The following is a 22,813-nucleotide window of genomic DNA, read 5'->3' on the forward strand; positions in this document are numbered from 1 at the left end:
TCAAACATTTTAATCCTTTGCGTACGATGCACTCTGTTTGGCTATGGGAAATAGGGGTGCATTTGCTCTGTCTGCATTTGGAAGCATCTGTTAGTAACAGCAATTTTAAATTATTTTTTTTAAATAGAAGAGACTTTGCAGAACTGCGCTTTTTGAATAGGAAGAAACGAGTGGTGTAAATATGTGGCGTGGGAAAAGCTCATACACGGTTTTTACTTGCACAAGTAAGCCATTGTGAGCTGTTGCACGGTTTAACCTCTTGAGTTCATAGCCGTTCCCTGTGACAGGGAAGTGAGGTGTTACCGGAACGAAGGGGTGCAGAGTACGCGGCAGGGCTGGAAGGTGGGGCAAGGGAGCGGGGTCTTTCCTCCGCCTGCCTCCCTCCCTCCCCCCCCGTGCACCCCGGCAGCGGGTACCCTCCCGCGAAGATTTGCTTTCCGCTCCGTTGCTGTGACAGCCGGTCGGAAGAGCAGCTCGGTTGTTCTTAGCAGGGCGACTGTAAGCGAGTGCAGCCCTTTGCAGGGCGGAGTCAGTGGAGGGACGCGGAGGCTGTGACACCGAGCGGCAGCTGCTCTCGGCCAGCAGCTTCGCCTCGGTACCGAGCCCCCCCAGGCAGCCGCTCTCGGCCCAGCCCGCACCCCGCGGGCGGCCCCTGCAGAGGCCCGGGGGCTGGCAGGCTCAGGGGAGCCCGCGGCGGCACCGAGCCCCTGCCCGCCCCGGCGCGGAACGGCAGCCCCAGCCCCTCCTCGGCCGCCCCCTCGGCCGGCTTCGGGCCGCGCTGACCGGCGGGGCGGGGCCGGCGGGCGTGGGCGGGGCCGGCGGGCGTGGGCGGGGCCGGCGGCGGGGTTTGGGTTTATTTATTTCCCCGGGAGACGCTCGGGCCAAGGCGTGCTGCGGCGCTGGGTGAGCGGGCGGCTGAGGGCGGGCGGCTGAAGGCGAGCCCGGGCCTCGCCGTGGGGCAGCGGCCGGCCGCGGCAGGGAGCGCCTGGTGGCGGCAGCGGGCGGGCTGAGGCGGGCGGCCGGGACCGGCGGGGCTGCCGGCTGTTCTCGTCTCCCCGGCAGTGACGGTGGCCAGCGGGCTCCTCACGGTGCTGCTTTTTTTTTTTTTTCTCGGAGCTGCGCAGCTACCTCGGCGAGGAGGTGAGGAGCGGCGCCGGGGCGGCCCCCGTTGCTCCCTTCTGGCGGCGGGGCCCGGGGGGGTGTCGGCCCCCCGCCGCCTCCGGGCTGCCCGGGCAGCCGCCGCAGCTCTGCGCGGGGCTTCGTGTGTCCGCCAGCCGCTGGCCGGGGCCGTGGCAGCTGGGGCCGCCGGCCGCAGAGGCTGCCTTGGGGCCTGCTGTAACGCGGACGCAGGGGGGTGGCTCGGAAGCCCCTTCCCGCCCCTGCGAGCGGGCGAGGGAAAGAAAGGAAAGCCGGCGGCGGAATCCGCCCCCCCGATTGCTGAAGTATTGCAGACGGCCAGCGCTTAGCTGCCGGGGAGGGCTGGGAGGCAGCAGCTCAGGTGTCTCGCTGATCCTGTGTCTTGGCAGTCAGCTCCTGAGCCAGGGCAGCCGAGGGGAAGAGGCCGCCTGGTTTGCTTCAGAGTGAAACGGGGCGCTCTGTTTTCCCTTTGTACCTAGGTTCGTCTGGAATTGTACGTTGACTCATCAAGGGGAGCTAAAGTGAAGATCAATCACGTATGCCTTGTGCTTGTGAGCCAGACTGCTGACTGCGGAGGGATAACTTTTGTACTCGCCGAGGGCCCACGAGGCTCCGTGTGCCCACCGCCCCAGAGTGTTGCGCTGCTGCTTGGGCAACAGCTGGGGAGGAATTGGTGGTCCCTCGTAGTTACGTGGCCAGGCCTGCTGGGCACTTAAACTAGTGCATCCAGTCAGGTAGTATTATTCTTCTAGATTGTAAATGAGCCTGAGGTTAAAACCTACTTACGTTTCTGTGTGGTGTTGTACTTCGTCAGAGAGCTCAGTTGTACTCACAGAGCTGGCACAGAGTTCCCTTGGGACTCCAGATTTGACTGTCTTGTTGAAAGGCTTCAGAGCCTGCTTTGGAAGTCACTTGGCAAGACACAGCTTTGCCATGATTTTGGTACCTGAGTTCTGACTGTAATGCCAATGCCACATGTTAGCCTTTCTTCAGAAGTTTTAAAAGCAGAGTGAGCGTTAATAATCCGATTACCTTTTAAATAAACTCAAAACAAAATTGCGGGATGAAGTGACTGCAAGTCTGACTGGGTGTTACTGCTGTGCATGTTATCCACCTGTTTACCGATCGTTCCTGCCTCTTGTTCTGTTGTAGTAATTCCTTTGGGTAACACATTGGGCTCTAAATGTAGTGCATCTCGACTTCCTTCTGATCCCCAGAGATGTTCTCAGTCTTTGTCTTCCTCACATTTAACAGGGTGTGGGAAGGCCACAGAGACTGGAAGCTTCAGCTGTGGTGTGCGGAGAAGCTGTCAGCCTTCTAAGAGAGCACGTAGCCAGCAAGTGCATTGGTGGTGCTTCGGTGCTGAGCAAGACCACAGACCTGTCTTCTTTGTGAAAAGGGATCACAAGGAAATGTGCTGATGTTGAAGGGGGAGAGGTGGCAGGGGAAGAGGTGGGAAGCAGCTTTCAACCAATTTTAGGCTTAACTCCTGTGTTCCTGGAAATGGTGCTGGGCTTTGAGGGGTTTGGCTTTGGCTTTTTGCCTTAAGTGCGACTACCTTTCAGGGTAACGCTTTCTTGGAAGTTGGAAACAGTCCTTGGACACCAAACCAAACCCCTACCTGGGAGGGCCATTTAGCATGCTGTCGACATGTGTTTTATTCCCTGTAGGTCACTTGGCCCCAGCCATACACGCTGTCCCAGTTTGGCACGTTGTTATCCTGCTGGCTGGAAGATTCTGTCTTTTCACTTCCTTAGCGCTTGCCACAGGCCATAACAAATGTGTGTTCACTGACTGCTTTCCTTGGTTGCTGCTTTCAGATTTGAGCGTCGATCCCATGGACGTAGTGGGAGAGCAGCAGCTGGATGTAGAGCACAATCTGTTTAAACAACGTTTGGATAAAGCTACCAATTGTGGGACTCCAGAAGCAGAGAGACACAGTAAGATGCTACTCTGCCTTTCTTGGATGGATGCTCTCATAGCAGGCATACAGTGATGGAAAGACTATGAGGTTCATGGGAACAAGGGATGGCTGAATTCAGAGTGTTTTAAACACAATAAACTCTTGAAGAGTGTATAGGATGCCAATCTATTACACTGGCAGGTGAGACAAGCTCCTGTTATACTCGGTACTTTTGCGAGGCAAATCTTTGCCTAGTCTTTCTGAAATTGCATCAAGGACTCATGGCTGCATTTCAGGAGTAGAGCTACTGAGTCAATAGGCTTTTCCTACTAGAAATCGATCGGCTCTTCTGGCAAAACTTGAATTTGTTTGCATCTTCAAATCCTAGGAGGCTGACTGTCCTGGTTTCAGCTGGGATGGAGTTAATTTTCTTAGGAGCTAGTGGAGTGCTGTGGTTTGGCTATGATGCAAGAACAATGCTGATAACCGCACTGATGTTTTTAGTTGTAAGTCAAGGACTTGTCGGTTTCTTGGGCCTTGCTAACCAGGGGGCTGGGGGGGCACAGGACACTAGGAGGGGACATAGCCAAGACAGGTGACCTGAACCAGCCAAAGAGGTATTCCATACCATGGGACATCATGTTTGGCATAGAAACTTGTAGGGTTACCTGGGGGGGGGGATTGTTACTTGGGGACTGGCTGGGCATCTGTTTGCAGGTGGTGAGCAGTTGCACTGTGCATCACTTGGTGGTTTTTTCTTTCCTTTTCCCTTCCTTTGGATTTTACCCTTTTCTCCCCACCTTTCCATCCTAATTGTTGTTTTGTTGTTATTACTGTTGTTCTTATCTCTTTATTCTGTTTAACTTTTTTTCTTATCTCAACCCTCGATTTTTACATTCCTTTCTGATTCTCCTCCCCACCCCTCTAGATGGGGGGGCGGGGTGTGTGGGGGTGAGCAAGTGGCTGGGTGGTGTTTGGTTGCTGGCTGGGGTTAAACCATGACAGTCTATTTTTTGGCACCCACTGTGGGGCACTGAAGGGTTGAGATAGCGACAGGTCTAATCAGACTGTGTTAGATTAAATTGCTTGCAGTATTCATTGCATTAAATAATAGTAATTGGCTACAATGCTGGCTTATCTGTTTTTGAATTTGCTGCCCAATCTTTAAATCCTGGTAGGCTGACAAATGGGACAAGCTGGTTAGAGGAAAGAGCCTTTCTCCAGGGAAGGCTCCACTGACTTCACCTTTAAGCCTAAACTATCATCTTGCTACCTTTACTTTGTGTGTGTTAATGCATACCTGATAAATATATTTCAGTTGATTTATCAGTTAGTTACAAGTTGGAGTTAGTGGTCCTTGGCTATATATAAACCTCTCCTCAGCTTTTTGTGCGTGTTACGTCTTATGACTTAGAGTTGTACTTCAGTACAAACCAGGAACGATTTTGGTAGTGTTGCAATCTAGCAGTAATACTGCATCATCTTTTCTTGGCTGTGAACAGAAGGGAATCAAGCAGATTGTCACTGTTCTGCTAGGCAGGATGGACACCTGAACAGCTTTGGTCTCAATGCCCAGGCCTGGGCCCAGCACAAGAAATGACTGGCTGCTTAAATAATTTGGCCATAACATACCACGTTACAGCAGTGTCACCTTCGTGGAGGTGAGGCAGGGAGGGGGTGGCTGTCCAGAAAATGGTTCACAAGTTTTAATAGGTCTTCACTTTCTGACCAGGCCAAAGCAGCCTGAATTTGGAGTTTAACTGTAAAATGAAAGGCAATCTTAGACCATATCCAGCCCCACTGAAGACTTAAGATTTTTCTGTAGGGTTCAGGGAGGATCCTGACAAAGTTCCTACTGATTGTTGCACTTGAAAATACCAAATCGAGTGAGTGGGGAAAAAGATCCTTTAATACCATTTTTCCTATTACAGGTTATCATGGAGTTAGGCATAACTGCTTTTATAATTCCCGGGTTTGTCTAAGATTTTGCATTATTGTTCATCTTCAGTGGCACAGGTAAATTAACTGCATCAACACTGATTTATTCTCATTCTGCAAAATAATGTTTATTAATTTCTCTTTAATTACAAATACAGTTCTAAATCTTAGAAAAGCACATTGCTTATAAAAAGCACAGCTGTTCAATCAAAGCATGTCAAGTGTTTGGTCATTATATGGAAAAAAAAATCTTGTAGGAGCTTCCTTAAGTGATTTATCAAATGCTAAATTCACTAAGTTTCAGACCAAACTTTCTTGATGCAAATATAGGATTTCTATCTCTATGTTAATAAATCAAAAGTTAGGGATATATTATTCTTTTAAAAGTTGTCCTTTTAATTTGCTGTACAAGTACACAAACTTTATGGCTATGACTGATTTAATTTACATTTCTGGCCTGCATGAAAAGTTTCTGTATACAAATGCTGACAGCAATATCGGAATATATAGGTTCTAGACCCTAGTATATAACACAACTTGAAATGTCTACCATACTAATAATAAAAACATGCAAATAAAGCATACGCTTTCTCAAAACAACACTTTATTTTGATCGCTAAGTGATCACTATTTCTTTAGAATGGTTTAATATTTTGCTGATAATACAATGAATTGTTCTTTAATTTTTAAACCAAGTCACTATTTTTAAGGATATGGATAAGTAGATAAGTCTTGTTACTAAAGACGGAATTTGCTGTATATGGTATTTTTCTTTATAAGCCATCAAACGGAGTACAGCAAACGTTAAAGATTTGTCATACAAAGTAGCAAAATTGCTTTGGATTTTAAGGTTTTTTCTAACTTTTGTATTGTGTATTTTTCATTGTATAAACCAATGTGATAATCTGACCTTTTTGTAATTAAATGATGACAGCTTCAAATAAAAACTGCTTGTCAAAATGTTTTCTGACTTTTAGATAATCTTAATTCTGAAACAATTTCCGTTATAAGGAAAATACTGCCATTATTTAAACCAGTTACATTCAGAAGGTTTATAAAGCAATCTTCTAAAAACAAGCCTAAAATTGTATTCTTATTTTTAATATAAGGTTATGTAGTATGCTTAATAAAAGGGAGGGTATATTCAGCTTAAGGTGCTGAATCATGGATAGTCACAGCTTGATTGAAGATGAGTAGCTCACCGAAGCTCTTCAAAACGTATTTTATCTGGATTTTTTTCTCCTGGACTCAAAAATTACAAATCCTAAATTCAGTCACTTGTTCCAAATGTCAATATTTTTAAAAAATCTGAATAATTTTAATGTGTTTTACAAAAATACACTGAACACAAATCTTCAAACTGGAAAACAGAGGAATAAACCCATTATGAATAGTTGAAATGTGCAGTAGGATACCAGGATGGGTGTTTTTAATAAATACATATATACATAGAATCTTATTCTACAGCTAGTAGATGGACAATTTCTTATTTGTGGAAATAGAAAAATGGGTATAAAATAGAATCCTTCATATGAGAATCAGCTTTTAGATATTCTTAATAAAGGCACAAAAGCTTGAACTCTTCAGCCTTTGCCTAGTCATGCTTCATCTTTATAGTATATATAAAAATGAAATGTCTAAGGCTTAAAGATATTGTTATGATTCTATTATATACTCTGGAGATTTACTGCAGGTACTTACAGACCATAATTGTGTTTTTCAGTGACTTACAGTGTAAGCAGAGTTTAGTCATTGACATTAGCTTAATGGACAAAAGATAGAGCTTCCAGCAAGGTAAAAAAATGTTTCAGTTGAACCCACTATTTTTTTAATAAATTAATTCAGTCATTCTCAATGCTTCTTTCCCATTTAGACATGGGACAAGTGGTGGTTCTCAGCTGGAAGTTTCTAAGTAAAAGGAAAAGAACCACTGAGAAATTCTGAACTTTGATAGGTAGCCACAATTCAAAATTTTAAAAAACACTGGAAACACAGACATTAACCAGCTTTCAACTGTTCATCAGAAAGCAACTGAGTAGAAATAAATGATGGCTAAATTATACCTTGTTCAAAGGATTTATACTTTTCTTTCTGGACATGCCAATGTTTACAAAGAAAATCTGAAGAACAATGAACAACATCATCTCTACTCAATTTGTGAAAAGTTACGTTATAAAGCATAATTGAGGACATTTTCTCCCCCACTCCCCACCCCACAGAGTACTATAGCCATCCAAGGTCAGAAAATAGTCTGGTGAAAGGAAACTCATTTTAATTCTTCAGATTAAATTGTACCCACAGTAATGTTCAGTTCCATTGGCATGAGCAGTCTATAGGCTCTTGAATGACATACATAATTTCAGTGCCATTTCCTGAGCAGCGTAGTGGCACGGTTAGATTACGTGTTCCATTTTCTCGACAACATTTACAGAATCTTAAATGGCTATCAATATTGACATTGAAGATTGTTGCAGACGGGCATTTTCCATCACAAGAAGCCACATTTATCTATGAGTAAAATAAAAACTGAAATTAGACATCTCAAATTTTGTTATAAAGATATTGCATTTCAAAGTTCTTTCTGATTAGAACTAATTTTTACATTTGAAAAGGACTCTGGTCTTAAAAACCATTATATCTGCTAAAATTCATTTATTCCAAGTGTAGACAAATATTTAATAATATTTTTAATTAAACTTTTCTTTTGGTTGTTTAATCATGTATTCTGTCTTAACATTGAGCAAGAAGTTGTGCTGTGGATACCAAAATAGAACCCCTAGTTTACAAACGAGTAACTTCAAAACAGCATAGCTAAATTCTTGTCCTTTTCATGTTCACTGCTGAAAAGTTAAATTCTTCTAAGTAAAATGAAGGAAAGTCTCTCCTTCTTCTTGAATGTTTAAGAGGAAAAGCATATCAGTGCAAAAGCATTTTCCTCTTTTATTCATACTCCTTGTGACTAAGGGCACACCAATATTAGCTGTGTTATCACTAACAAATATACCCGAAAAGTAGATGCACTGACAAACCAGCAGTGGCAGAGACTGGCTATGCAATTATTTGTGCTCTAGACTTCAGCAGAGCAAAGCTTTCTCTCACTATCACATCATGTGAAGAGTCATCTTAGCTGATACTCTGACAGAAAAGAATTTGATAATTTATAATTAAAACATAAGCAGAGTTGAAGTGCTAGGAAACAGAGAACAGCCTACTAGATCTAGTTCTTTTTGTGATAGTTTAAATCTGGTTTCTTGTGCAAGCAAGGCATATGAAAGATGCTTTGATCCACTCCCTTCTGAATGGGCTGTTCCAAACAATTCCAAAAAATTCCAAACAAGCTAAACCAAAAGGTTACTCTTCCAGCTTTCCTGAAACTTGACAGAGGAAAACAAAGACCTTGGCCTAAGCACTAATAATCTCACTTGTTGATTAATTAAATGTAATCCTACTCAGCCCTATCCAATATTTGACACCATTAATATGGCCAAAGAACACTTCAGTAATTGCAAACCAGCCATAGCAGATACTGCCATTTGATGGGTCAAAATCACGTGACTGAAACAGAGTGCCAGGGGTCTTGCAGAGGGGGACCTGGAGAGGAAAGGAAGGGGAGCCAAGGGTATGAATAGAGATTCTGAAAACATGAAAACCTGGAGGTACTTCTGAGTGAAGGGTAAGGGAATCTGGACTGTGGGAAGGGTGGGCAGCCATCAAAGACATGGAGAACAAGAAGATACCGGGGAAAGGGGATCATAATATAGATGGAGGTGGGATGGGGGGAGGTCTTTTTGGAAGATGGGTAGAGAGGGAAGAAAAAAAATGAAGAATCTACAATAGAAAGTCATAAAAAGGAAAGCTTCATTTGTTGTGCCATTCATGGAATGACCAGGCCACGATTCTTGTTGCTTCTCTCTGAACCCTCTCTAGTTCTGCAGCAACACAGAGGGACCATAACTGCACAGAGCACCCTCGATAGTATTGCACCACTGGCTTGAAAGAGACACTAGAATGAGTTTGTTTCCACTCCCTGTTCTATTCCCTGAACGTCATAACTCTTAAGCATTTCTGTCTGCAGGAAAGCATTTACCAGAGGTTTTCACAGAACTGGATGCCAGAGCAAGGTCCTTTTCAGCTAGCTTTAAAACCTGTGAGGTTTTACTAAATCTTCCATTTTAATATTCTTTGCTTTAGTTAATACCTGTCTTTATTTTGTCATATTGCTGTCCTGTAACCTAGGTTGTTGAAGTTACTATGAAGCTCTCCACAGTCTTCTCTGCTCTTAACTATGGCAAATAACTGTAATTTCATCCTCATGTTTATACTTGCTCGTTACACAGTCTTCCTCTAAAACTGAAGAAATACACCACACACTCTTATTCCCACTATTAAACTTTTGGCATGTCACGGTTGACCTTCTGTCAGGATGGAAATTAACCTGCTCATCTTTCAATGTGTCATGATATTTTGCCTCTTCCCTTATGACTGTTCAGGTTCTTTGACAGAATCTTACCAGAGGCCTTTTGGAATTCTTGAGACAGTGATGATTGCTTCTCCATTAAGCGCTACATGAGAAGCACATTTGCTGCTTGGACGTGTCCTGGGTTTTTTAGATGGGGCTACACTGAAGCCAAGAAATAGGATGTCTTAAGCAGACCCATAAATAAATGGGATAATGAATTTATGATACGAAGACATATGTTATGTGGAGGAGAAGACACCCAGAGAGTAAAGGTCTTCAAAGACAAAAGCAGCAGTGTTTCCATCACATCCTAAGTGGAAGCATTTCTGCTCCTCTTTTGGAGTGGAATATTATTTCAGTAGTGAAGGGTTCAATGCCTTTGTTAGTTACAAGCAATTATGCTGTGTACTTTTCATTTGAAGCCGGATGTTTTTCCGGGTAGGAGTGCTCAGTCTTTCAGCCATAGGAAGAGGTAATTTAACTGCATTTATGAGTAGGATAACATTCCTAGGGTCAAAGGTCTGCTTTTCAGAAGATAGCAGATTTTTTTGTTGCTTGTTGATAGCTGTAACCCACTTACTTCTTAATACTTGATTCTGTATGCCGTATGCCCAGCATTAAACACAGGTCTTTTATGCTTACCGGGCTTTGACTTATACAGTCTTTTTTTCTTATGGTAGTCCTGATTGTCATTTTCTGGCAAATTCTTTCTTCCTTTTTGCCTGATAAAATACAGAAAATGCATACTGAATCAACACACTTTTTGTACTGTATTTGCTACTAAAAAAGTGAAACTATTAAAATAATTTTAATAATTATACTTTGTTTTTATGAATGTACACACTGAAACTATTCCATAATGAAATAATTTTTAGTGAAGAAAATCTCATATATTAATAAATACTTCCTGTGGAGAATTACCAATTTTATAGCTGGCACATAGGAGGTATCAAGTGGCCCATTAAGCTATACAGTTTATAAACATTAAAATACATGAATTTATATTACATTTAAATTTAATAAGACAAGACAATTATAAGCAATTAAACAAAAGATGTCTCAAGTAATTTTGAATACTATTAGAATTAATTATGTTTTAATAGCAATATTGAATGTAAATAGATTTTGATTCTGTATTTTAGAATTTTCAGAATTTAACATTCCAGAAGGTAAAGCTGTGAATGTGATTACAACCATAATATTTAAATAGAACTATGTAATTTCAGTATATTTTTGGAGAAAGATGTCATTCAGGGAAGCTTTGAAAGACAGAGATGCATATATTTCCTAAATATGGTGCAGTTTTTACCACCAGAACTGAAACATGTAGCACTGAGTCAGCATACGCATCTGGGACTGGGGAAATATTGCATTTTTAAGTACATTCTGTGAGGTATTGATAGTTTTTTTCCTTTATTTGAAAAATAAAGCTGTACAGTGCAAACCCATTTTTAACATAATAAAAATCATAATGTAATACCAAAACAATTAAAAGTAGAATCTTTCATGCTGCACTCCATACCAGACTGTTATTACTATCTGTGTGACAGCAGTTATTTAGATGTCCTGTTTCACTACCCATCAAAATAATATATTAGTTTTGCTACACAACCATTCTGGACATATAGCATATAAAATAATAAGCACTATTCAGATGAGTTTCTCCACCTTCAGCACATGCATTCATAGTTGGGTGTACACAAAAAGAACAACTTTTCTGTTCCCCAGAAGCTTGTGAGCACTTTTATAAGAGAAATGAGCTCTGAGTAACCAAGTTATTCTGCAACCACAGCTCCAGTGAGTATTTAAAAATTAGGCTGGCTGCAGAGCACAGCCAGATTTTAAACTGCACATTGCAGGATCAAACAAGATTCTGTTACTGAGCTAGCAGATCACCATACAATGGAAGCGTTTAGCTAGCCTGCAGCATCTTGGTTTTCCTTCCTCAGCAACATTTAATAGAAAGAAGTCCTGTGATGTTTCTAGCAGAAAGCACTTGCCAGCATGAATATGTGTAGGCAATGCAATCTGTGTACTTGTACAAGTCACAGAGAGAGGCATATGACATTTCAGCGTATAAGGTGCTGGTATCTAATGAAACTTCTGGTGCTATACTTTTTTCTCTCCCACCTTCAACTGTCAAGGTGGTCTGCATTCGGTATCAGGTATGCTTTTTTTATTCACTCCTTATTTGTGTAAGGAGTTTCTGTGATTTACCTATCCTTAAAAACAAAGAATTATGATCTTAATACAACAGTTCTGTAACATTCTGTAATTTCTGATGTAAAGAGTATTTAGTAACTCAGGATTGTAATTGTATGTTTTTTCTCCCCCAACATTTTCATGACTTTGTTAAACATGTTATTTGTGACAAAGAAATACAACATAAATCTGTATCTGCAGAGGTGAGACCAGGCAGTAATGCACGCTCTTGCTCTATTCAAGGCAAAACAGTTCAGTCATTAAATTCAGAGACCTGGGATCAGATTTAGAATCTCTTGGTAACAGTATTCAGGATGATGATATTTTTTAAAGTAACATATTGTATTACAACTATTCTGTACAGTAAGTTCATGTATTAAAACCAATTTCAGAAATGAACCGAAGGAAGGACCATCAGCAGCATGTACCATAAATGGATGAACCTAATCCTGAAAGGTGCTGAGCAGTGAACCCTAACCAGGCTTTAGCAAACCGCTGATTTGGGAGGCCAAGAGGGGATCAGCATCTCTCAGTATCAGGCCTGGCACCGTTAACTGCATGATAACATTTAACGCTGATGACCACTATACACATATATCAAGCAGTGCTTACACTATTATTAAAAAAAGAAAATACATTATTAAAAGTAATACCTGGTTCACAATTAATACTATCAGTAGACACTACTGGACTAATGGCAAAGGGCAATAGACCCAATCCAGAACCTGGCAGAATCATTAGGAATATAAGTTTCTCATGAAATAAAAACATTTTTATATAAATGACATTTCATTAATTCTTACACTGCCAACTGCAATTTTTCTTTTAGCAAAACATTATGAGCTTTCCTGTTAGTCTTTCAAATTTAGAAACTGCAGCTGCTTCAAGTCTCACTAAAGATGGCCTAAGATTTGTTACTTTCCTGGTTAACACAAAACTAGAATGATGCTTCCTTGTAAACCAAACTTTTGCAATCATTCTCTCTATGGCAAGGTAAGAATTAAATATATGCACTCACTTTGCATGCATTGAATCAAGCTCTTTCAGAAAGATTATTTGTTCCCATTAAAACCCCAAGGTGTTGCAAGCTCTATTTGTAAGTACTTTTTAACTGCTTCACCACAAGGGCACATGCTTTTAGTTAAAAATAAAACAAAATGAAAATAGAAATAAAATAGCATATAATTCTATGAATTATTTCTGGGTTTTTAGCAGCCACCTCAGCAAGTATTTCTGAAGTATAACGATGCCTTTCCTGAGGCCACAGAATATGGCCAAAATTACAAATCTTCCTGGTCAACAGAAAACCAGTAGCCATTAGTTCTTTAGACTAATTTTCTAAATAAAGTCAACCTAATTTGGGGAGGTGGGGTAGTTAAATATTTTTCAATATAGCTTATCTCATTAGAGAAGGAATATTGACTAGTTAGTGAGATTTTAGCACAATTCTGGTGTGTTACTTTTCTATGCTGGTTCTCATTAAAAAAAAATTATCTTGTATTAGGACAGCTTTTATTTTCTATGTTTTGGATACAATAGAACAACAATACTTGTGGTTCACTTTCAAAGCTTTGCATAAGTTGGAAATTTGAGTATTGTTCCATATTTGATAAATATTAAAATTTCCTCTTATGTCACCAAATCATTTACAATACATTGCACTTCTGAATTTTATTTAATAACTGTGCAATATATGGTTATAACTCTGTGACTTCCTATTCAATATTGTTAAGGTTGGTCTAAAAAAGTTCCAAAGACTAATTTGTTTATATATTTGAACTCTAATGTCGGACACAAAAAAGGCCAAAAAAAAGGGGAGGATTTTCTGTGGCATTCAATAAGTGGTATTCTACACAACAATGTTTTATTTTTATGTATGCATAATTACATATTTTGATAATAAACCTTTCCCAGTCAAAACTGCAGATAAAGTCAGCTTTTTCTCAAAAGGCTTTTAAAATTGCATAAATTATGAAACCTTTATAGTAAGCTTGCATCACAATTCATCATATTTTACAGTTACACACTCAGAAAATGTGAATGTATTCCTAGATATTAAAAAGTCAATTTTCTATAAGGGTTGCTAACATCACTATTACTATAACTTTTCCTCATTTGGGATATATTTTAAAAAAAATTATTCCAGTATTTTGGCCCTAGAAAATGCATACTAGTATACTAGTGATACAAAATAGATTGGTAAGTTTGGAGCTGTATTTCAAAAGTCATTCAAATTTGTATTTCAAAAGTCATCAAATTCGGAATCAATTTCAGGGGGGAAAATCCTTATCTTTTATGGTGAAAATCATACAGGCAATATTTTAGAGTCAGCTTAGCAATAAAGAGAATGTTTTCATTATTTTAATCGAGATAACTTTTCATCTTCCACGGGGCATGTTTGAAGAGATTTGGTTATACTCCAGAACAATAATGTTAAAAATCACCAAGTCAGCAGCCAAAATTAAGCAAGACCTTTTAATAGGAGTGGTTAGGTAACTATAAAAATTTTATGTGATTTATGGGGGACTGCATGCTTTTTCCTTCTTTATGTCACAGCAACTGAGGTTAAAAACCAAGCCCTCCAAAATCAAAGCCAAACTAGCACATATTGCAGCCTTCTCACTTACAGGTCTTGCAGCAGCCATCATTATACATCTGCACAATTCCTCCATTCTAGGAAAATAAAAGAAGAATATATCAAAAAAGACTGTGCCCAATGCAAAGATGAATTATATCTCAAGAAATTCCATGTTTTAAAGATGTCCAACTAATACAAAACCATTATCACTGAAATCAAGAGAATTACACAGTTATGTATCAGCTGAAGGTTTGGTTCACAAGTTCTTTAGTCTTTGATGTTGACTTATCACTGCTTATCTGAACTCATCTAGTCTCCTTTGAATAAACCACTTAGTTTCTATAAGCATCTTTTCATATCATCCACTACCATCTGTTTCCCCATGATGAGGATAGTTTAAAAAATTCATATGTGCAACTTTGCTGATGATGTGAAAGGATTTACACTGATAGTATGTCAAGGAGAAAATTAATACCTAATAAGTAGCGCTTTACAACATTAAATATAGATATGTATGTATACACACTTTTGAAAGAGAACATTAACTGCAGAATTTCAGAACCATTGGTGTGCTCAATTCTTTTCCTCAATTATAGTCTTTGGGTTTTGATTTCTGTTAGCTAGAAATGTATGGATGTGAAGAAAATGGCCATATAAAAGAGAGAGGGGTGGGGGGAGAGGCTGTCAGAATGGGTGCAAGCAAGAAACAGGCACCCACAATTTTAGTGCATAACTTAGAACTGCATATCAAGCAGACAACTGAACTGAAATAGCACTCTTACAGTACAGACAAAAGACATTTTTAAGCTTCCATCTTCCCATTCTAGCATGCATTTTTTATCCCATTACAGAAAAATTACTGAATAAGTTGTTCAAGAATTTTTTAAATAAGCACTTAAACTCAGCACTTTAAATCCATATTCCTAAATTAGCTTGAGCTGCCTGTCAGAAGAGCTTTTTCCTTGGCTACTGGTTCAAGTCTATGGTCAGCACCTCTGAAAAACAGGTCAGATTGATTCAGGAAGTTAATTTTAGGGCTCCATTCTTTAAAATTGTAACCATTATTACTTAGAAAAGATCCTAATAGGTAGTGACAAAAGGATTCCAGGCAAGAAACTCTAGCATAGAGTAAAAGTAGAAGAGGCATTAATTTCAGATAAAATGCTTTCTTCAGGATTGGAAAAAATAAGGACTTTTTTAAACAAGTGGAATGGATAAGTAGGACTTATGCTAAAGTCCTATAAATTATGCTAAATTTATAATCTGTAGTCAAGCCAGCAATGGTACTTAGCCTCTCTACATGTATATTTGCTTTGTTATTACTTGTAGCTTATATTAAATATATGGTATACTGCAAGTGCAAGAATGATAAGAAATATTACAAAGTTAGAGAGGTATTAAATTAGAAATTAAATTGTAAACAAACACGTAATGTATGTAAAACATCCACATTCTTCAAACCAGTTTATATAAGTATGCCAAATTTACATTTTTAGATATATGAAGTAGGTAGATACCCTTTCAGGTGTGACAGATATTTTATGGTATGTTATACAAAATCTAGTTTAAGAGATAATAAAGTTTATATACACTCTGTCATCTTTCTGATCTTTGCACAACTTAGGGAATTCTTAATATAGCCCACTTTTATATGCAGCATTTCTGAATTTCTTCATCCAATTTATTTAGTGAATGTGTACTATGAACTTGGCAAAGTGTTATTCCAAACAGAAATAAGACATAGTGGTTAGCACTTTATATAATGGTATGACAAGCATGATTCCAATTCCACAATATTTTAAAAGCAGTCATCATTAAGACCCAAAACAAACTTTCACACTTCTCACAAATATTTTGTCAGTCAAAAAGCAAACAGGAACACAGAAAACAAGACTGAATTGCTCGTTTACTTTTTTTACTTACCACTTCTTTAGTTTAAATAAAGTGCATGAGGTATGCATGCGTTGCCAAGTGTAAGCCAAACTCCAGATCAGTTATTGTCACTTACCTCACCCAAAGTACCCAAAGTACAAACCTTGGTACACTCCGTGTCATTAAAAGGGGGACAGACAACACTTGATCCCAGTATGATAGCCCCCGCAGCAGTCTTTGTGCACTTGTAGTTAGTGCAGTTGGAGCTCCAGGTGCTTCCTTCCTGAATATATAAACCAAAGCCACTGTCAGGAAATATAAAACATTTCAGCTTTATCTCCAACCTTGAGTGTCTGTAAAAGTGGTGCCCTCACACTATGGGTGTCCTAGTGCAGAATGAAGACGCTCTGTGCCAGAAAAAAAGTCTGATAGTTTCTTTTGCTCCAAAAGCAATGGGAGGTATGAACCAAGTTGTGGCCATATCTGAATTTCCTTGTATGTGGATGCTGAAACACATCATCGGGATCCTGAACCGCTGTACTTCGGTTTGCACACTTCCTTTCTGTTGAAACCAGAATGAGAAGAGTAGCCTTGGGAAGAGGGGGACACAGGAGTCCTGATGTGGAATCAGAAGCTCCCAATGCAGCTAATTGACAGTCTATGACTTAGAGTTACAATTTGAACCCTACCCTGCACTTGGAGCATATCCAGCCTTAAGTAAATGCTGACATTTGCATTTCTTTGTGGAAAAGAGTACAAGAGAGAAAATTAAAGAAGGTATTCACCTAGTGTGAAATGGCAGGTCTTTAAATAAACACACTTTTTCCTATCATATGAAGCAAGACTCACAGCATGAGCTAATAAAGAAGTGACTGTCAGACACATGTTTATTGTATCATTATAGTTATTCTCTAGCTCTGTCTAGAGGCACTTACCTCATACACAATTAGTGTTCCATTCTCAGTATGAAAAGAACAGGACACGTTTTGACAGGTACCACAACAAGTATAGTGACTGGAGGAAGGAATATATATTTGATGCTGGAAAGAAAGAAAAGGAAAAAAAAAGGGGGGGGGAAGCAAAAAAGTATTTTTTAAACATACAGTATATGAAAATTCATTGTTTTCTGGAACTAAAAATACCAAGAGAAACAATATATAGATGGATGAATGGATGGATATGTTTATGTATGCTGCTAGAAATTGCCTCTGAAAATAATCCTGGGGACAGAAAATACACATCATCATTGTTAAGTTCTCAGGTTCTGGCTGAGCAAACAGGACTAGCAAAAGTCTTTGCTTTGACTTTTATCCTGATTGTGTAGTTGTGCTCACAAATTGCATTGTTCCTATATTTTAGGAATACTCACAGCTTCACATTGCTGGGAACAGTTCACCATTGTGAAATGCATGGCATTGTATCCTGTGTTCTGATCTTTTTCTTGCAAACACTGCACAGTGTAACAAAGGTCTCCATCCAAATACTGAATCACTGACTGTCCAGGATTCAGTACTGTGACCTCTTGGAAGATGCACACATCATCTTTCTCTAACACCAAAAGAAATAAATGTTACCAGAAGGGGAAAAAAAGCCCCCAGGCAAATTAACAGAATCACTGTGAAGACAAAAGTAGGGCAAAGTCCTATGCTCTGCAAAAGTATTTTAACTTCTAGACTTGATTGGTTTGTGGTTTTAACTACCAAACAAGGGGGGAGGAGGTATAACTCATCTTAAGAAAATGCTAGAAAATGGAAAACTGCCTAAAATTGATAATGTTCCTGCTATGGAAGGAAAAAAAAAAATACTGTTTTTCTTATTTATATATAATATTGAGCTAATAATATAACATTGAGCTAAGTACACTATACGAATTATTCTGCACATCACAAAATGTAGCCTTTCTGTCAATTAAACTAGTATGCCTACAAAATTACCTGTGGGGCAGTAATATGCTCAAGCTGTACTCTGTGTTCTTTGCTCCCAGAGGCAGTCTAGCCTGGGCTGCAGTCAGAATAGCAGCATATCTCAGGCACCCCCGTGCACAGCATAGCTGAAATCCAGCCTACACAGGGTAGCTGAGTGATGGAAGGCAGCAGAGGTTTAATCTTAAGACTGGGCACCTACCCTCATGCTGGCTGGACAGATCTTTTGCTTTGGTGTGAGATGTTGTCTTGTTTGTGGTCAACAGTGGACTAATAGCAGTCACACCACTCACACTCAGCTAAGGTTAACAACCTGTTTCCTGCCTGACTTCCACCAGAAAGGCCATACCTGCCTCTGAAAGCACGGGCAGTTTTACAACACTCCTACACCCCTCCAGAACAGACACAAAATGGGTTAGAGGCAAAGCATCCTATTGAGAAATGAGAGCATAATTGCATAACTAGATGGACACCCATAAAAACAAGATTAAAGGGTGTTTACATTTGAGAAGGTTATCATGGTCATATTTCTACTTTCTCTGCATGCACATTTTACTAAAAAATAAAATAAAACAACTAGGAATATAGAAAAGTTACCGCAAATGTAGTGAGTGCATCCACAAGCACTGGAAACACTGCTATCTATTTTTTTAACTTCTCCCTGAGTATAAAAAGATAAAAGAGTTTGCAAAGTCATGCACAATTAAATGAGTACTAAATAGACATTTTTTCTCTAAAAATGTAAAATATTACTTTAATCACTTCCACCCCTGCTTTCATAAAAGACAAAAATTGCAATGTACTCAAGAAACAGTAGCACGTTCAGAGTTATTAAATGTATTTATCTCTTTAAAGAGGAGCAAAGTACTTAATTTCCTCTAGGAATGCATATGAATAGCAGAGTCCCTAACCAGCAATTTTTCCTGAGATACAAAGTTATTGAAATAATAAACATATTAGCAAAAGACTGTCTTCTACGAACTTTCTTCCAAAAGACAGGTGAAAGCTATTCAAACTTGCAACACCTGTTTAGGCTTTACATTATGGAGTCTTTATATAAAGGGAAGAGAAGGACAAGCTACAGGCATTTGATAGGGAAAATATCCCTGTCACTGTGGTAGTAATGGGACCCTGAACATTCACTCATAATCATTTTCCAGATTGCTGTCCCTATTATAAGAAAGTATGTGAAGAGCAAAATATTTATGACTTCTCGTATCAGCTAAATTCAATAATATTAAATAATTTTAATCAAAAGCATAAATTATTAACAAAATAACACATTTCTCCAGATGATATGTATGATCATAAAGCTCATTCCTCATTACTTATTAAAAACAATTGGGAATTATTTACATGGAAAACCTTCCAGCATATTGTTTCGAGTCAACATTGAACAGAATAGTATTACAGTTGGTTTTCTTCTTTTGGCATCTTACAACACACAAAGTGAAATTTCCCCAAGGAATAGCTGACAACACTGTGCAGACACCTGATGGAGTTACATGCTTGAGCTGGGGACTGGGGAGGTAGTCCCAGCCTGTCCCTATTCAGCCTCATCACCCTTCACAACTAATTGAAACAAGGAATGGAAAGGGAGAGGGTAAGAGAGTTGAACACCATTAATAAATATCTCTAAAGGACAGTGCTTACCAATTTACAGGTCAGCGTAGTAGTGTTTTCACAGCTACATTCTGAGAAGAGAACAAGAAAACTCTGTTAGTCAGCTGGTTGTTAAGCTTTTGTTAACAGCAGTGGCTAAGGAGTAAAGCAATAATTACCACAGTGCCATTCTGGACAACAATGCCCAGGTATTTTTTCCTTCACAAGCGTCATGTCATCTGTGCAGTTCATAGGAGGCTCAGAACAAAGATTTTCATCGCAAACTAAAAGGGGGGAAAAGACACTTATAAGAATTCAATCACATTTCCTTTGAATTTTCCAGCTTATATTTCTCTTGATAAACTACTTTAAAAATAATGACATTTTAAATAATTATAATTGTGTTGCTTAAGCATTTGAATTTTATTTGGAACTTAAAAAAATTAGTATTTTCAAAAGTGCTTTAATTGCCTTAGAGCATGTTTAGATTTTCAAAAAACATCACACAGGAATGATTTAATATTGTTTCTACTTCAGAGTCACTCAAGCTGATAACCAGTATCAAAGACAACTAAAATCACAGCTTCTGGAGAATGTAGGTTTTTTTCTCCCAGCTAAAAATGTGCTGTAAAGCATATTTCTGTACAACAGAGAGCAACTGCCCCCCTGGATTGATTCTAATAAGAAAATACCTGCCTGTCTTATTGGAGGTGGCTTACTGGGACTCTGAAAGAAGACCACGTATGAAGATCTAACTTTCTACCTGCCAAAATTTGGAAAAACAGGTGCCAAACACCTTTGCAGAAACTTTCACCTGAGTGCAGGTACTAGGAAAAGGAAAGGACAAAAATATGGAACCACCTGAAGTAAAGATCACTAAGATCCAAACTTACTGGAAGACAATTTAATTGATTAAAATTACCCAAAGACTGCAATAAGACAAGAGTTAATCTAAATTAAGCAGTTACACCTGTAGACATTACTTCAGAACATAAAGCACAATTTCTGTGCTTTACAAAGCTACCAAAGAGACATTACACTGCCAGTGTTTTTCTGGCTGCTCATGGTTCAAATGGTAGTCAGCCTAGCAGTATTTTAAACCCTTGCCCTACTCCTTCCCTTAAAAGCTAAAAGTGCAAAGAAAATGCCGAAACACTAATGAATGGTACAACAGAGGAACAACAACATGGAGGCTGTTTTATTACAGGTGTTTTAATATATGAAAAATTATGTATTTATACTCCAAGGATGGGATTCAGTTCCACATTAATGTATTGGTGCAGAGATCACCCTGAAAGTAGCTATATGCTGTTTGATGTACTAAATAACCTCTCCAGACTTCATTGACTGGGTTGGTTACACCACCACTGAGTACACCAAGAACTTTGAACCTATCTCAAATGCAGACACCCTCTTTTTCATGTCTTAATCTTTGTCTAGAGCTCACCCCAAATGTTGAATCAAACCAATCTCCACACACACAGAGTCCGTCATTGTTACTAAATTTGGTAAGATACTGAGCTGACAACAGTTACACTTACTGCAGTAGTAATGAGGACAACAGTAATGTATGGTATTAAGATCCACAGTGAGAATTTCCCCTTCATTACACAAGGGAACAGGCTCAATACAGGATTCACAAACTAGATTTAAAAAAAATATCAGATATTTACAAAGTTTTACATACTAAGAAGTTAGCACATGAATTCTATTTAACAGACTATATAACAAGTCATATTATGTTTGGTACTTGGGTAACAGTAACAGCTTTTATGATCTGACATTCAAATACAAAAACATAACAAAGATCAAGTATGATGTTCAAAGGTATGTTGGAAATAAAAGATCCCAAACCCCAAGAATAATTCATGCTAAAGTCAGCCTGACCTGTGTGAAGTCCCACTGTCCTGTCCAAAAATTCCTGGCTTGTTATTAGTTTTAGAACTACAGACTGTTTTTGTAAACACTTAACTATTCCTTAGTTATCCATGAAGATAACAGAGGCTTCTTACCACAGAGATAAGAGAAACAACAGGGATCTTCCTGTTTTGCTTCAACAATAAATTGATCTTCTCTGCAGTCCAGCTGGGAAGCATTGAAACAAACTGAAGGATCACATTCTATAGGATATGAAATAAACACTATTTTAAAAAGAGTCGCAGAAACAATACCAAAAAGATAAAGAAAATACATTCTACATCTACTTAGTAATACTAAATACCACAAATTGACTGTAAATCAAAAGTGACACAAAACACAAACACAAAAATATATCGGAAATTGTGGCTTGGCGCTATTTACAATGTCGCATTCTGTTAACAATCAAAACAACCTGTAAGGCAAATTTTCTTACAATACGTAGTACAAGTGTGGAAATAGTCCCAGTAACTGTATTTTTGTATTTCCCTTACCACATCGGTACTGTGGACAGCAGGATAGGGGGTGGTAGCCTACCACTAATTTTTCATTGGGTTTGCATGTTGGAATAATGGCATCACACAATGACATGTTACATTCTGTGGGATAAAAAACAATCAGTTTTGGACATATTTGAAAGATACAAGTGCAAGTCCTATAGCTCAAGATATTTATACCATCTAGTACAGAGCACCATAAACCAAGAGCAGCCCAAGTCAGTTAAAGTGTACACCATACCATCATGTAGACCCCCAAGCTCAACCCAGGGCTGGTGTAGCTCTATTCATGTGGCACTGTGCAAGTACAGTTATATCCCTCGTAAAGTAGGTATTTACTTGCTCTGCTTCCTACACATGAAGCCAGCTAAGATGTCGCAGTGATAATATTCCCTAGACAAATTGACAGTACAGTGTTTGTTACAGGTATCTTAACTAATGAGCAAAAGCAGTGTATCAGCTGGACCATTTGTTGTTGTTTTCCTTGAAGATGTTATGAAGAGATAAGCGTCTTTTGCTCAACATTTTAGGAGAAATAAATTTATTCCTTTCTTTAACAACCATGGCTAGACAGAATATTAGTATTCAGTGATGAGTTTACAGAATATTGCTTCTGTGTAACAGCAGTAGGTCAGAGGATACTGCTCTTGACACCAAAACACTAATAAGAAAAGTGAACAGGCTCGGATGACTGCCCCAATTACCAAGTACTTCTGTCATCACATATCTATCAATTTCTTTTGAAATTCCACCCAAGAGCTTAAAAATTCATTTTTAACAGAAGTT

The 22,813-nt window shown here is 39.0% G+C and overlaps 1 protein-coding gene and 1 long non-coding RNA gene across 4 annotated transcripts in view; one reads left to right on the forward strand and one right to left on the reverse strand.

Moving 5' to 3' along the window:
- The first annotated feature begins 863 nt into the window (after positions 1–863).
- LOC119148814 lies at positions 864–3,522 on the forward strand. 3 transcript variants are annotated; one of them, XR_005104495.1, is made up of 4 exons: positions 968–1,140; positions 1,617–1,871; positions 2,392–2,589; positions 2,958–3,522. It is a non-coding gene; the product is annotated as an uncharacterized LOC119148814 (long non-coding RNA). The 3 variants fall into 3 exon arrangements; XR_005104494.1 differs by lacking the exon at positions 968–1,140 and adding an exon at positions 864–903 and having other exon boundaries at positions 1,617–2,589; XR_005104493.1 differs by having other exon boundaries at positions 1,617–2,589.
- A 681-nt stretch (positions 3,523–4,203) lies between these two features.
- Positions 4,204–22,813, reverse strand: part of OTOGL (otogelin like) — a 101,815-nt gene continuing 83,205 nt past the window's right edge. The window contains exons 47-58 of the mRNA XM_037388300.1: positions 22,025–22,129; positions 21,626–21,733; positions 21,155–21,256; positions 19,793–19,897; positions 19,665–19,705; positions 18,609–18,672; positions 17,459–17,637; positions 17,025–17,129; positions 16,253–16,372; positions 14,267–14,312; positions 10,080–10,159; positions 4,204–7,486 (exon numbers count right to left, since the gene is read on the reverse strand). Coding sequence (XP_037244197.1) covers positions 7,286–7,486; positions 10,080–10,159; positions 14,267–14,312; positions 16,253–16,372; positions 17,025–17,129; positions 17,459–17,637; positions 18,609–18,672; positions 19,665–19,705; positions 19,793–19,897; positions 21,155–21,256; positions 21,626–21,733; positions 22,025–22,129 — 1,256 coding nt within the window. The 3' untranslated portion in view covers positions 4,204–7,285. The remainder of the gene's footprint in view (positions 7,487–10,079; positions 10,160–14,266; positions 14,313–16,252; positions 16,373–17,024; positions 17,130–17,458; positions 17,638–18,608; positions 18,673–19,664; positions 19,706–19,792; positions 19,898–21,154; positions 21,257–21,625; positions 21,734–22,024; positions 22,130–22,813) is intronic.

This window comes from Falco rusticolus, chromosome 5, assembly GCF_015220075.1.
Source record: "Falco rusticolus isolate bFalRus1 chromosome 5, bFalRus1.pri, whole genome shotgun sequence".
Classification (NCBI taxonomy): Eukaryota; Metazoa; Chordata; class Aves; order Falconiformes; family Falconidae; genus Falco; species Falco rusticolus.